Source organism: Myripristis murdjan, chromosome 9 (assembly GCF_902150065.1).
Source record: "Myripristis murdjan chromosome 9, fMyrMur1.1, whole genome shotgun sequence".
NCBI lineage: Eukaryota > Metazoa > Chordata > Actinopteri > Holocentriformes > Holocentridae > Myripristis > Myripristis murdjan.
Window position 1 is genome coordinate 33,585,552 of NC_043988.1, and position 13,806 is coordinate 33,599,357.

The 13,806-nt window shown below is 42.2% G+C and overlaps 1 protein-coding gene across 1 annotated transcript in view; it reads right to left on the minus strand.

Moving 5' to 3' along the window:
* The window catches only part of fras1 (Fraser extracellular matrix complex subunit 1), a 321,197-nt gene that overhangs the window by 204,067 nt on the left and 103,324 nt on the right, over positions 1–13,806 (minus strand). The window contains 1 exon segment of the mRNA XM_030059979.1: positions 11,800–11,947. Coding sequence (XP_029915839.1) covers positions 11,800–11,947 — 148 coding nt within the window.

Below are 13,806 nucleotides of genomic sequence, written 5' to 3' on the forward strand. Positions count from 1 at the left end.
GATAATGTTGATAATCAGTCATTTTAGTCCTTTATCAAGTAAAACCCACAAAAAAGGTTTGATTCCAGCTTCTCTAAGATCAGAACGATGCTAAGGTTGGTCTTCCTTTTCTCTGTTCATGTCTTTATGAAATCAATACTTTGGTTGTTTTTGGCTGCTGGAGAAGACACTTTTGAAGATACTTTGGCTTTATCTGCACAGTTTATACACTAAATGATGAATTGGTTAATTAAAAAAAAAAAAAAAATCAATATGTTACTCAACAGTGGAAAAAAATCAGCCATTGATTTATCCTACTTCATCTGGAATCCAGATTTCGACCTGATAGTGAAATGCCCCAATAAGAAATGTGAACTGGACAAACTGGGTGATATTGTGTGAAATACAAAAGTGCCTGTTCAATGTAACTGCAGTGAAAGCTAGTGTCTGCAGTAACGTGTAGATTACTGCCACAGGTGTTTTGGACGTGGCATGTCGAGGACGGCATCTCACACTCAGATGGACGCCCGTCTGCAGCGCACAAAAATATTCACAAGACACAGTTCCCACCGGGGCCCTGACGGAAAACACTGGTTATTTTTCCCAGGACTTTCCATAACTAAGTCCGAACGCTTCTGTGACCTAAAAACTTTATTCCTGCTGGGTTTGTTGTTGCTGTTTTTCTGCTCGGAAAAGTTCTGAAGGGGTAAACAAGCTGGTTTCCACTAAAAATGAGCTTCCTGTGGAGAAAACCAGCTCGAAATCATCATTTAAGGCGATGAACTTATGAGAACAAACTGGAAAACACATTCTGGTGTATCCCTGTGGAGTGACCTCTGTAAAAAAAAAAAAAAAAAAAAAAAAAAAAAGTCTTTACTCTCTTAATGATTCAATTCACTGTCTCAAACATGCATCAGAAAATTAAAAAACAGAAAGATAAAGCAGAAACTCCCTGACAAGGTGGGGAACCTGGCAGCGTCTGGCTCGGGGGAGAATCGGGGATGACAGTCCAACTTTCTGAAGTGCAAAACGAGCGAAACGGGCCGAGCCGCTCGTCCGCTTGCGCTTGATTGCGCCATGATTGCTCCGTTCATTAGGAGACGGAGTCGGGTAAATAAAGGGACTCGACGCCTGCAGAAATTTGACTAAAAGGATTTGATTAACGGGACGGCCGGTCCGCTCTGTACGTGGAGCAGAGCCGGCCTCTGATGGAGGGAGGGAGGAGAGGACAGGAGAGAGGACACGGCGGAGAAAGAGAGGAGGAGTCCTGCGAGGAAAAGAAGAGAGAAGAGGAGACGTTGATGCAGAGAGGATGAGAAAGAAGGGTGGACAAAGAAGGGGGAGAGGGAAATTAAGCAGAAAAGAGAGAGAGAGAGAGAGGGGGATAGGGGAAATGAAGCAGAGAAAAAGTGGAGGGATGAGGGAAAGAGAGCATGGTTAAAGGGAAAAAATGAGTCTGATGGAAAGCCAATGGACGGGAAAGAGAAAAAAAAGCACAAATGCTGCGGGAGAGAAAGAAGAGAGGGAGAACGAGAGGAATAAACGAGAGGCAGCGGAGAGGGAAAAGAAGGAGATTGAGATGTTTATTTTGTTCTGGCCGACTGACTGTCTTATTGGCTACTTTGAATATCAGTCAAGTGTTTATCTCCCCACACACACACACACGCACACACGCACACACACACATGAAACTGGGTGTCCCAGTGATTCAGCTAGTGGCAAGGTAAAACTGTCTTTACAATAAATATGATAATGAATAGCACAAACATTATTTCTAAAGTGCTTTTTACAAAACGGTGTTCACAAAGTGCTTGACAGGAAATTCAACATGACAATGTAGAAATCTGAATTTAAAAACTAAATTTAAAAAAGGAGAATGACAATAAAAGACCCCCCCCCAAAAAAAGCTGTTAAAAGAGAATGTGAAGATCTCTGCAAAAACAAAAAAAAAGTTTCCATCATATCAAGTTTTTCATCTCATGTTTTTCTTTAAACAAGGTAAAAGCTTCACTTGTTTCAGGATTTTTCGGTATAAATCTGTTGGAACGAGCCAGAATAAGGCAGATGAGCTGACCAGGATCAATAAAATGACACTTGATTCAAGAAAATTCTGGAAAAAAGTTGATTAGCGCTGGAAACAAATGGGATTATCTCATCCCGCTGGCAGATTTTTTTTTACCTCGTTTGAAGAAAAACAAGATTTGAACCCTCGAGATGAAACCAAATGACTCGTGAGGATGTTTTTTGAAGTAAACTAATTAAAAGCAAATCAGAAATCGGTGCGGTGTAATCGACTGTACAAATCTCCCATCATGCATCCATCCTGTACTGCAGCTTCAGTGCTAAAACAGTAGAAACAAACAAGCTCAAGTGAACGCCTCTCAGCTGACGACAAACAGCCGTAGCAGTCGCACCTCGTCGCAGCCGACAGAAAGCAAAACTTGATTTCGCCGAGCGGTTCCCCTGGAGGACGAAGCCCAAGTGCAGCAGAAGTTCAGCGAGCAAAAACAGGGACTTCCACCGCGCGGCTCCATCTGGATAAACAAGTGTGTTTCCGAGCGGGCTGTCATTACGTTTCGAACACTTTGGACTTTAATTTCCTCTGAAGGAGGCGCGGCGAGCTCGAGTCCCCTGAAGCGCAAAATTAAAAAACCCGCCGCCGTGATTAACAGCGCGCTTGTATGGAAACAGCTGATCCAGAGGTGCGGATCAATCCAGGAAAAAATTAACTGCACAGCATCTGCCAGGCATGATGACAAAAAAAAAAAAAAAAAAAAACTAACGAGAACGTTCTCACCATGTCAGAGTGGAGCTGCTGCAATATCAGGTGGGGAAATTACTGTTTTGTCACCCAGCAGCAGCAGCAAATTATCTGCAAAAAAAAAAAAAAAAATACAATCCACAAGTAACTTTTACCAAGCCACTTTAAATGTTACTCTGCAAAATCTCCATCATTTAGTCTCAACTTCAGTGTTGCAATCTTGTTTTTCTTCAAACAAAGTAAAAAAATCAACTAGTGGGGGGACATAATCCCACTTGTTTTCGATGCTAATCAACTTGTTCTATCGAATTTTCTCGAATCGAATGTGGACATGAGGGAATCATGGGGGAAAACTGCCTCGTATAAATGGCCAATGTATTGATCTCAGTAGCTGATCTGCCTTATTCTGCCTTGTTTCAACATATTTATACTAAAAAAAAATCCTGAAACCAGTGGAAACGCAGCGGAAAAGCTGAAGTGATTTGCTAAGATGGAGATTTTATGTAGTTATTTATTTATTTATGCAGTGTCTGATAAACTATGACCCTCAAATGACGGCTGCTTTCCTGTCAAAGTCAACCGCGGCTACAGTTTACCAACATTTGTCTGCTGTCTGATTTTAATTTCACACGCTGATTCCCCTTGAAGTGATGAAGTGCGACTCAGTAAAGGTCTGCTGCCAAGATCGGACCCGCTGGACTCCAAACTGCCTTTCAAAACATCGTGATAAGAGGATCAGCTCGCTAAAACCTGCAGCGTTCACATCACCATCAGACGGAAACGCCCTGATGGGTAAAAGCAACAAAAAGCAGGTGTGTCCTGGCGAATGAAAACCGCTGCTGAAGTACGATTGAAACTAAAATGGAGGTTTCAGAAGTTTATTCCACCCACACGAGAAGAAAATGTGTGAGTGTTTGTGATTTATTGAAATGTAAAAGGGGGGAAAAAAATACGATACATGTGCTTATAAAAGCCGAGCTGGTCCGAGTCCAGTGGAGGCGAACAGTATTTTCAGGTAGGAGGTTCACGTCTAGTTTCTTTCCCATGACACCTGAATGCAGCAGGACTCCTGATATGAACTGACCAATCACACGAGAGGCTGCCGACCTCCGAGCCTGCAGACAGCCGTGATTAATAGACCCGAGGAAGGTTCGATGGTCGAGCGGGAAGCGAGAGAGAGAGAGAGAGAGAGAGAGAGAGAAAGAGAAAGCACCATTTTTCTTTTTTTTCTTTCTCTCCTCCTTCTTCTGTTTCACCCAAAATAAACCAAAGCGAGAACAGAAACAGGAAATCCAATTAACAGCCGAACGGACGAGCCGACAAAGGGTTAACAAGGGAAACAGAGAGAGAGAAAGACATGTGTTTGTGTGTGAGTGTGTGTGTGTGTGTGTGTGTGTGTGTGTGTGTGTGTGTGTGTGTGTGTTCTCGCCTGTGTTTTGAAACTGGCATGTATCCATGTGTGAACCAAAGTAGGAAAATCATGTTTAAATCAAACCGTATATGCATGCATTTATGCATTACGGCATTACGGGGGCAAGCACAGCACATATACACACACACACACACACACACACACACACACACACCTGCACACACACATAAAAAGACATAAAGGCATGATTGCATCTCTGACGTGTGTCCATGTGCGGTGTGATGCCACTGCACATGATCACAAAGACACAGTTTAATCTGGAATTCATTCAGGCATGCGCACACACACACACACACACACACACACACAAACATACAGGCTATATTATGTTTGTTTATGACCCAATGCCAATATGTTTTCATGTGCAAACACACTCACTGCTGTGCATTCATAAACTGTGACACAAACAGACACACCGGCACATATATAAACACACACACACACACACACACACACACACTCAGCCCTTTAGGGATCCACAGTGAAATGGTGTAAATGAGGCGTTCTTTCTATATCCAGCTCTCTCCCACACCGCGGCCATCGCCACACTTCCTGTCAGGGAGCCGATTAGCTTAGAGAACTAAAAATACAGACACAGGGAGTCAAAGAGAAAGAGCTGAACAGAGTGAAAAATGTGAGATGAAATCAGGAATAAAGAGAGAGCAGAAAGGAAACAGTGCGAGATACACCATGGATCCCATAAGCTCCTCGGCAAAGGAGGAAATTCCTGAATCAAGACGTGTTAAGCTGGAGGAAACCTGTCCAAAGCATCAAAGCATCAAGAGTTCATTAAAGACGGTGCGGGCTCTCGCAACCGAAATGAAATGAATCATCTTTCATTTTAATCTTCAGAGACAAATAAGCCAGATTGAATGGCTTTTAATTTTATTCTTAATTCTTTATTGTTCATTAGTGGACACCTAACTCTGCAGCTGCTCATTTTTCTGCAGACTGCGGGCTTCACGGCAATAAAAACCCCAAAAATTAAATTTAAGGAAGACATTTTGAGATGTTTTTTTACCCTTTTGACACGCATGTCATCTGGAATAAAAGACAGAGAGCGAGCAAGAAAGAAAGAATATGAATGTGAGGCACTGTGTCAAAGTGTTCTAATTTACTTTTTTCCCTCAACGTGTCACATCTATTTCCACCTCGGTTGGTCGTTTCCTTCATTTCCCAGAATGCTCTTTGACTCCCTCAGGAGAAAGGGGGGTCACCTCGCTGCATTCGCTGTGTGTCGGACGTGACCGGGCTAAATTCAGCTTCATCCTGGATTTTGGATGTTCAGTGGATATCCACTTTTCCACTTCAATAGGTTGGGAGGCAAATAAGTGAAAGCATATTAATGAATATATTTATGATTACTGGTTTCAATTTGTGCAACCTAGTTCATGTGGGGAATAAGCTGCTGGAATTTAAATGTGTGTTTATGCAAGAGAAAAATAATTCCTCAAATACTGAAACCGGTGGCTGAGAAAACTTCTTCCTTCTTCCAGTTATAGCAAATGTATTCAGCGGTATAATTTTGTTTGCTATAGCCTACATGTTGCTGAAAGTTGAAAAACACAAAAATATTCCCATTAAAGTTGTGAAGTGGGCAGGGTCATTTTAGGCTGAGGATTTAAAAATCCCACTTTTTTTGCAACGTGAAGATCTGTGAGTGTTTCTTGGACGGACATGGAGTCTCTCCTGATTGAATCGTCAAATAAGAACTCAGTTCGAGAATCAAATGTGCATAAAAAAAAAAACGTGAAGAGATGAAGAACTCTAAGTCCCACAATGCATTGCCTCAAGCGACAGCCAATCACAGAGCTTCAAAATCTGTCGCCGACTGAGCTTTGCAGCTTTTGAGTCGACTTTATTCAAACGTTCTTCGATCATTTCAACGACGAGTCTGTCGTGTTTTATCCCTGATTCAAAACACCGATCTAACCGATCTATTAACATTTGCTGAGGCTCATGGGAAGTGTAGTATTTTGTGCCGTTTCACAAACTTGGAGCCATGCGCACTTCGTAATTCTACACAATTATCAGTATAAAGCTAAATTATACTAATTACTGTCACTTTTTTTCAGGTAGGTAGAGAGCATGATCACTGTCATTGCCAGCTGAGATAAAAAAAAAAGTCAAAGTGCCCCAATTCTGAACTGCATGTTACAAAAAAAGGTTCAAAATTCGGCATCTACATTTGGCCGGTTATCCAAAAGGAAGAAGAAAAATACGCCAATCAACACAAACGACCTTATTTACTTGGCGGCCGTTTTGAAAACTTCCTGTAGAGCGAGTCCGGCCAGCTCCGTCCATCAAACAAACATTAATCATTTCACAGCTTCACTCTGGAAAACATTAGAGACTCATGGATCTCAAGAATCCAGGTGGGTTTGGCTTTAACATGTTAGTCCCATCAGCACCAGTTACCAAAGTCTGTGGGGGGAATTAATATGATAACTGTGAGAAATGTCAGTTTTAGAGTCTCTTACATGTCTATTTTCCAGGGTGAGTGAGTGTTCAGGATGTGAATGAGGTCAATGGACCCGAAAACGCCTGATAAATCACCAATAGCGTTTTTTTCTTTTTTCTTTCCGACAGTGTTAACGTGTTTTAGGGTGACAGACTGTGAATGTGGAGCGAGGCGGTGCTTAAGAGGAGCAGACACGCTCAGCCAACCTTCCCTTGATAAATAAAGGTTAAACTAAAATAAAGGTTAGAGAGCGGTGTTGGAGCGGGGATAGTTTATATTGACTCTTTGTCACCGCTCCTGTCTGTGTCCTCGGGCGACGACACGCTGACACATACTGAGCAGCTCCACCGCCGCCGCCGCCGCCACCGCCACCGCTCGCTCCCACAGGACGATTTAGATTTTGGACTGCCGTGCATATCTATAACCCCTCTGTGTCTCGCACTCACTCTTTATCAACGTCTCTCTGTCCCCCTCCAACCCTCCTTCGTTTTCACCTTCATCTATCCAAGAAATGTCAGCCGGGAACACGATCTTCCTTAGTCCTGCTTTTTTTATTCACATTCGCACCTGAAAAGCCGTCACAGTCTTCCTCTGCGCTGGAGAAATTTGGGGTTTAATGCCTTTCACAAGGGTGCAGATTTTCCCAGGTTTATAAGATTCAAAGTGACGGTTTTTAAGGTAAAAGTTAACTCATGAAACGTGTTAACTGCTGTTGGCAATGCATACTTAAATTTCCGGGTCTGTTTCATCGTTCGGTGGATGCTTCCTCTTGCCGTGGATAATAACGTCCACGTGTTTCTAGCAGCTACAATGAAGTCTGATAGCAGAAAATTCTTCTACAATGTAAAAGATCAGCTTTTACATTGAATTTTTCGGCATAAAAACACGTACAAGAAGAGTTTAAAAAGAAACAATGCATGTCTATGAACTCCTTCACACAGAGTCCAAAATGTCGCATTGTCAATATTCATCTTTTTTTTTTTTTTTCAGAGGCTAGAGGCCTTTTGAAACTCACAATAAATAAATAAATAAATAAATAAATAAAACTCATATTAGCTTTTGGGTCATGTGAACTGTCATTCAAGCTGGACATGAAGTTGCTGATCTCCTTTGTCTCCAGTAACAGAGAACTGAACGATAAAAGCCATAACAGCTACAAATAAGCAGAACAAAAAGAACTAATGTGACTGCAGATAAAACGGGATAAGGCCGAAAAACGGGAAATAATACAGTCTGACATGTTCTTGCTTGACATACAGAGGAAATATAGGAGAGGGTCAAAAGAAAAGTAGAGGAGTTTCTTAGAGCAGATGTCCAGTGTATTAGCAGTTGCGTAGGCTGACACGTTTTGTGTATAAACTGAGAAGAGTGATAAATAAACTTCTCCTCCTGTGGTATTGGAGGAGTGAAAAGGAGCTAAGGGACAGTATTATCATTAAAGGCCCCGTGGCATGAAAAATGCGATTTGTTTTTTCGTGATAGGGAAGGTCTTGGGGCCACATAAATAATGTCCCATGCATTAAACCTGTGATAAATGGAGAAATGTACACAGCCCGTTTTTTGAAACTCTCCCTTTAAAACGAGCAGACAGCACTTCCTCCTTTCTGTGATGTCACACATAAGGCGACTCCGCCCACTTATACTAGCCAGCCCGCCTCCGCTCCCCAGGTAACAAGCTAACAAGTTAGCCACATGACGAAGAAACGTTGCTGCACCACAGATGATGCAGATGATGCACACACTTCCAAAACAAACACACGTTACAGACCAGCAGCTGAAGGTCATTTTTTCCTGGGTTCCTCAGGGTTTTAGCCCAGATTTGCTCGTCTGTTCGGCTCATTTCAGCGCCGACTGTCTTATCAACCAGACACAATACAATGCCGGTTTCACAAAGAAATTTTGTTAAAGATGCTGGACGACGTCAACTCCGCGACCGGTAAGTGATTTTTTGTCTGTCTCATCAAGACGATAACATTTTCGGAAGTTGTAAAGTTTTTCATGAGTACCGTTATAGCCGTTAACTTGCCTGTGATTGGCCCGACCACATGTCACTCAGAAAACAGTCAACCAATCAGTGGAGAGGGGCTGATTCTCTCTTCTGATTAGCTAAATGAACCGTGCTGCCAGAGCTCCGCGAAAAAGGGAAGAGCTGTGAAACTATATTTGTCAGACCACAGGTACTCAAAACCAAAAATACATCATGCTAGGGAGATCTTTTTTCAATGGTGACAATGGTGAAAATTCAGTTGGACTCAGTGTTAATAGTTTTGATGCAAAAAAAAAAAAAAAAATTGCCAATATTTTTTACTTTCGTGCAATTTATTCGCAGTGGATTCAGTGTTAATAGACCTCAAGTGTCAGGTTTTGGGGTCAGTCCCTCACAAACAAAGAGCGAGGGCTTTTTTCTAGAGCAGCTATTTTGCACCGACGTTCAAGAATCATGCAGGAAGAAGTGCATCGCAGACAGAGAGCAGCAGAGTGCAAAATGCAATGCTGCAACAACACCCGATGGGTTTTGAGAAAGGGAGCGTGGCTGCGATCGCAGAAACATCCCGTGTTCACAAACTAGCTGGCTAGAAAGCTGTGTTTCTACACCCATTGGTCTTGTTGGGAGGGGCTGTTGAAAGGCATTTGGGGAAACACTGGAAATCACAAACTCAAGGAGAAGTAGACGAAACAGAGTGAAGGAAAAAAAAAAAAGGAACTTACACCCAGAATGAGAGCGGATCTGATCTGGGGTTTTTCTTTGAGCATTCAAGCTGATGTACAGGACCTTCATCTCCACCTTCATCCTTAGAATTATTCATATGGGTTCATTGTGTTAAAAAAAAATGTCATTAGACTTTAAAATTGGTCCATGTTCAAGGAAGAAGGGACCTTAAACTGTCCGACACTGGCTGGAACCAGAAACGGAGCAGAGCTTGTCTTTGAAGCCAAGAGGGGAGAAAAAAAAAAAAAAAAAAAAGCTTTGATAGAGCAGGCGGACGCTGAAGTCGTGGCCAGACCCAACACACATGACAGGCACACAAACACACACACACACACACAAGGTCATACATACATCAGTGTATTTGTGCGGTTGGCAGCGCTAACAGAGCCGGGCTTGTCACCAAGAAACGAATCTGTGACTCATTACTCATCACTCATTTTCAGAAGTTATGTTATTGCTCTCCATATTGCTCCCCGGGAGCAGTGATTCATTACATAACCTGTTTATTATTTCCCCATAATATCCCTGAAATGGGCAATTGCCTCCTCGCATCCTCTTGCCTTCAAAAAATCAGGATGTCACTTCCCTCTCTTGTGAATCATCAGGAAACCAAACAGCACTGATGTCTGAGCTCTTCTGTTTTTTGTTTTTTTTTGCTCAGTAAAATCAAATTAATTGAAAGACTTCCACTCAGAGGAAGTGAACTTTTCTCTCTCAAGCTGGTTCAGTGTGTCAGAACAATGACTAATTATGATATGGCTTTTATTTGTGTGTGTGTGTGTGTGTGAGGCTCATTCGGAAGTAGAGACACTATAATAAGCTCTTGGCTTGCTTTGAAATCTCCAGGTTCGGCTCTTAGATCCCAGCTCCACCTGACTTTGTTCTGAAAAGGGAGCTGAGCCGAATTCACATCCGGTTTATGTAAAATGATCTTGTGACCTGACAGTTTTTGCTCTGGGATTAAATCAAATCTTGACTTGGGGCCAGTTCTTGGCTCGACCCCTCTGATGTGCCTTTTCCGCCAACAAAGAACCGTTGGCGCGTCAACATTGAACCGTTCTTTCCATTTCAACCAAATACAGATTGGTTCCACGGTGGAGACGACTACCAAGAAAACTTTGTGGTATGCTGAAAAGTAGCGGTTAAAAATGTTTTTGCCAATGCTAAAAAGAGATTCCCTCACACTTGTGTGCATGTAAATACTCACAAATGGGAGTGTTTACTTTTGCTGTGCACGACTATGATTGATGATGCAGTGGTTCCCCTCCAAGAACTGATCAAAATGGGGACCGAACCAGTTTGAGAACCCAAACTGTTTTTGGTGCAACAGGTACATAAGAACTGACCACGAAGGGCCCTGTCACGATCATGGACCACAATGGAAAAAAGATAATAGACTTTATTTGTTTCTATCCTCATAAAACATCATCTGTAATGAATGTACTGTCCGGACTAGCTTTACATGTTTCTAATTTTCTTTAAAAAAAAAATAAAATAAAATAAAAATCAAACAATCAATCAATCAGTGCATTCTTTCCTGGGGTCTCTATATTCCTTTTTAATTTTTTGAATTTGTTTATTATTAGGTCAATAGCTTCATTTTCCTCCTTGTGCTTTCCATCGTGTCCTGCCTTCCTCTGCTGCATCACACACACACACACAGGAAAGTGTTGATGTCTTCAGCAGACTGCTGATTGTTTGTTTTAGGAGTTTCTTTACTGATTTCTTTTTGTTCTTGGGATAAGTTAGATTTGTTCTTGCTGCTGTTATTGTTTTTTTTTCGTTTTTTAAATGGTGGTTCAACTAAGGTAAACAGTAGCACTACCCCGCCTTCCTGCTCCTCAAGTCTCCAGCTCCCTGGCTCCACACCAACAAGTTTCTAGACTAAATCGATTTCTGATTTCCTCCGCCTTTCACCAGCGTTTTTGCTGTGGAAACGTTCACAATGTTTCCCAGTCGGCACCGGCTTCCGCATGATTGGACAAGACATAACAGTACTCCCCAAAGTGTAGAGAAAGACTTACTTTACCCCTGAAAACTGTTGTGGCACCAACTTTAAAGGAACAATGAATTGAAAAAAAATATATTTCAGCCTGTTAGCTATTTCACCTAACATAAATGCCAAAGAACGTACCATTTTCAAATATTCTTTACATCAAAATCCCATTAACTCTACATCCTGGAAAACAGTGTATCTTCAATGGTGACTTCATGCTGAACCAGTAGGCGTGGACAAAAAATTCCAACCAACAAAAACATCACATTTTTGAACAATCACACCATTTTAATTGCGCTCCTGTCAGTTTATGCTTTTGAAATTTTCTTCTCCACCCCATCAACCCCTTTCAACAAGAAATGCAAGAACTTCAGAAAGCGGAAGACCCTCAAAACGTTGCTTTATTGTGACTTTAGCATCACTCCGAACTGAACATCCACCACTGTATCGTAGAACGTACCTTGTTGACACTCTGGGCAGCAGCGTCCCTCCTGGGTGGCGGCCAGGGTGCCCGGTGGGCAGGTGGGGCAGGAGCGCAGGTAACACGTCACCTGAGTGTCGCGACATTCACACTCCCTGCAAGCGCCATCAGTCCAGCGAGCCAAGTTCTGCAAGGTCGAGAGACATAAGGGGCATTAACATGGACCCTGATATTCTACTAATGATCAGAAAAATAACCCAGTCAGAATAAAAATGCCTCATATAGTCACCTCAATGGGAAGAGGCTGGCTCGATCCGAAGGAATTTTCAATCAGGTTGAAAGGGGCAGTAAACTTTTAATAATCCATTCAATAGGACAATATCAGAACCTAATAACCATGTAAACTCCTAATCTGCTGGTTTCTCTCCGGTTGGGATAAATCTGTTCTTTCTGCGCCTCCATGGTCAAAAGCCTGGAAACCGCGAGCCGTTCAAACAAGTTGGAAAAGACGAACGACGCTGGAATCCACCAAACCATCGAGCAAATCAAAAAGCTGCTGGAAAGGTTTGAAGGCTGCCTGTTACAAGAATAAAAGTCCAAACCAGCCAGCCAGGTGTCATTTTTACAGTCTGATGGACGACCTGATGAAGGCGCCTCCACTATCCAACATGGCTTAGCGTGGATTATAGTCATATTATGTTTTTATTTCCGACAGATTAGATACTTCCCAGCATGAGGCTTCGCACTTTGCACATGATAAAACAGTTCTATTCTGATTAAGCGCCTTGTGGCACGTAAAAACACGTCTTCACAGATCACTTTATTCAGCCTCCATGTAAACAGTGAAGCTGGAATCTCTAATCAGAAAGATTTCAATCATGCTGAAGAAATATCATCCGTGTAACCGCAGCTTGAGAGAGAGAGTGAAACAGATTGTTAGTCCAAGCAAAGTTGAAACCAGAGTTTAAGGTTCTTGTATAGAGGCCGAGGATGAAATAATGAAAACACCAAATAAAAGAGGACTTAAACTGAATCCCAACTAAAGAGGCAGTTACACAGGAAAGTCATTAACCTGAATGACAATTAATATTCGTCAGCTTTAAGAGAGGTCTGACATCATTTTGTGCGAGTTTCCAAAGCAAAATGAGGAAAATAAACAGAGGTCGAAGAAGGTCAAACAGCTGGAGTCTCAGTCACAAAAACTGCAAAATGGCTTCATGCTGAAATGGGAACAGTCTGAGGAGTGACGGCAGCATCTGCCAAGCCCAGACAAGCTGCTCCGGCAGAGGAAAAGTGACGGTAAGTAAAAGCTCACCCACAGGGGGAGAGAGAGAGAGAGACACTTAACAGGAATAGAAGCTAAACACCACAAATGTCCCAGAGATTTGAATCTACACCTCAACAAAAAGACTGTACGTCACCAGCTCCTCACAGCTGCTAATTATAGCAGCGCCGTCATTCAGAAGCCGCTCGTGTTCAGGGCCGACGCACAAAGGCGTTGTTGAGGAGCTGGGTTTATGCCGGCACAAAACCGAAAGAGAAGAGGCCTCGACTGCGAAAACAAATCTTCATCTTCACCGGTAATTTAGTCTAATCTTCAGTCTTAAAACATCCTGTTTTTCTTCAAACAAGGTAAAAAGCGGGATGAGATTTTGCTTGTTTCATGAATTTTTGTGGCAGCAAGTATGAATCTATTGAAACAAGACAGAAGGAGGCAGATCAGCCACTAGGATCAAGACACTTGGTTTAAGAAAATTCTGGAAACGAGTCTCATTTTGCCTTATCTTTATCTTTATCTTTTCTTTGCCTTATCCATCTGCCTTATTCTGGCTTGTTTCAACATATTTATACATGTTACCAGAAAAATTCCTGCAACAACACTGGCAGATTTTTTACTTGTTTGAAGAAAAACAAGATTTTAAGACACTAAATTACTGAAGACTGAGAGTTTTTGGCAGGTCAGATGGCCATTTTGCAGTTTTCCCTCATGATTTCCCCGTATCCACAGGTGAAAATGAATAAGCACGATGAAGTCAAACGGCACAG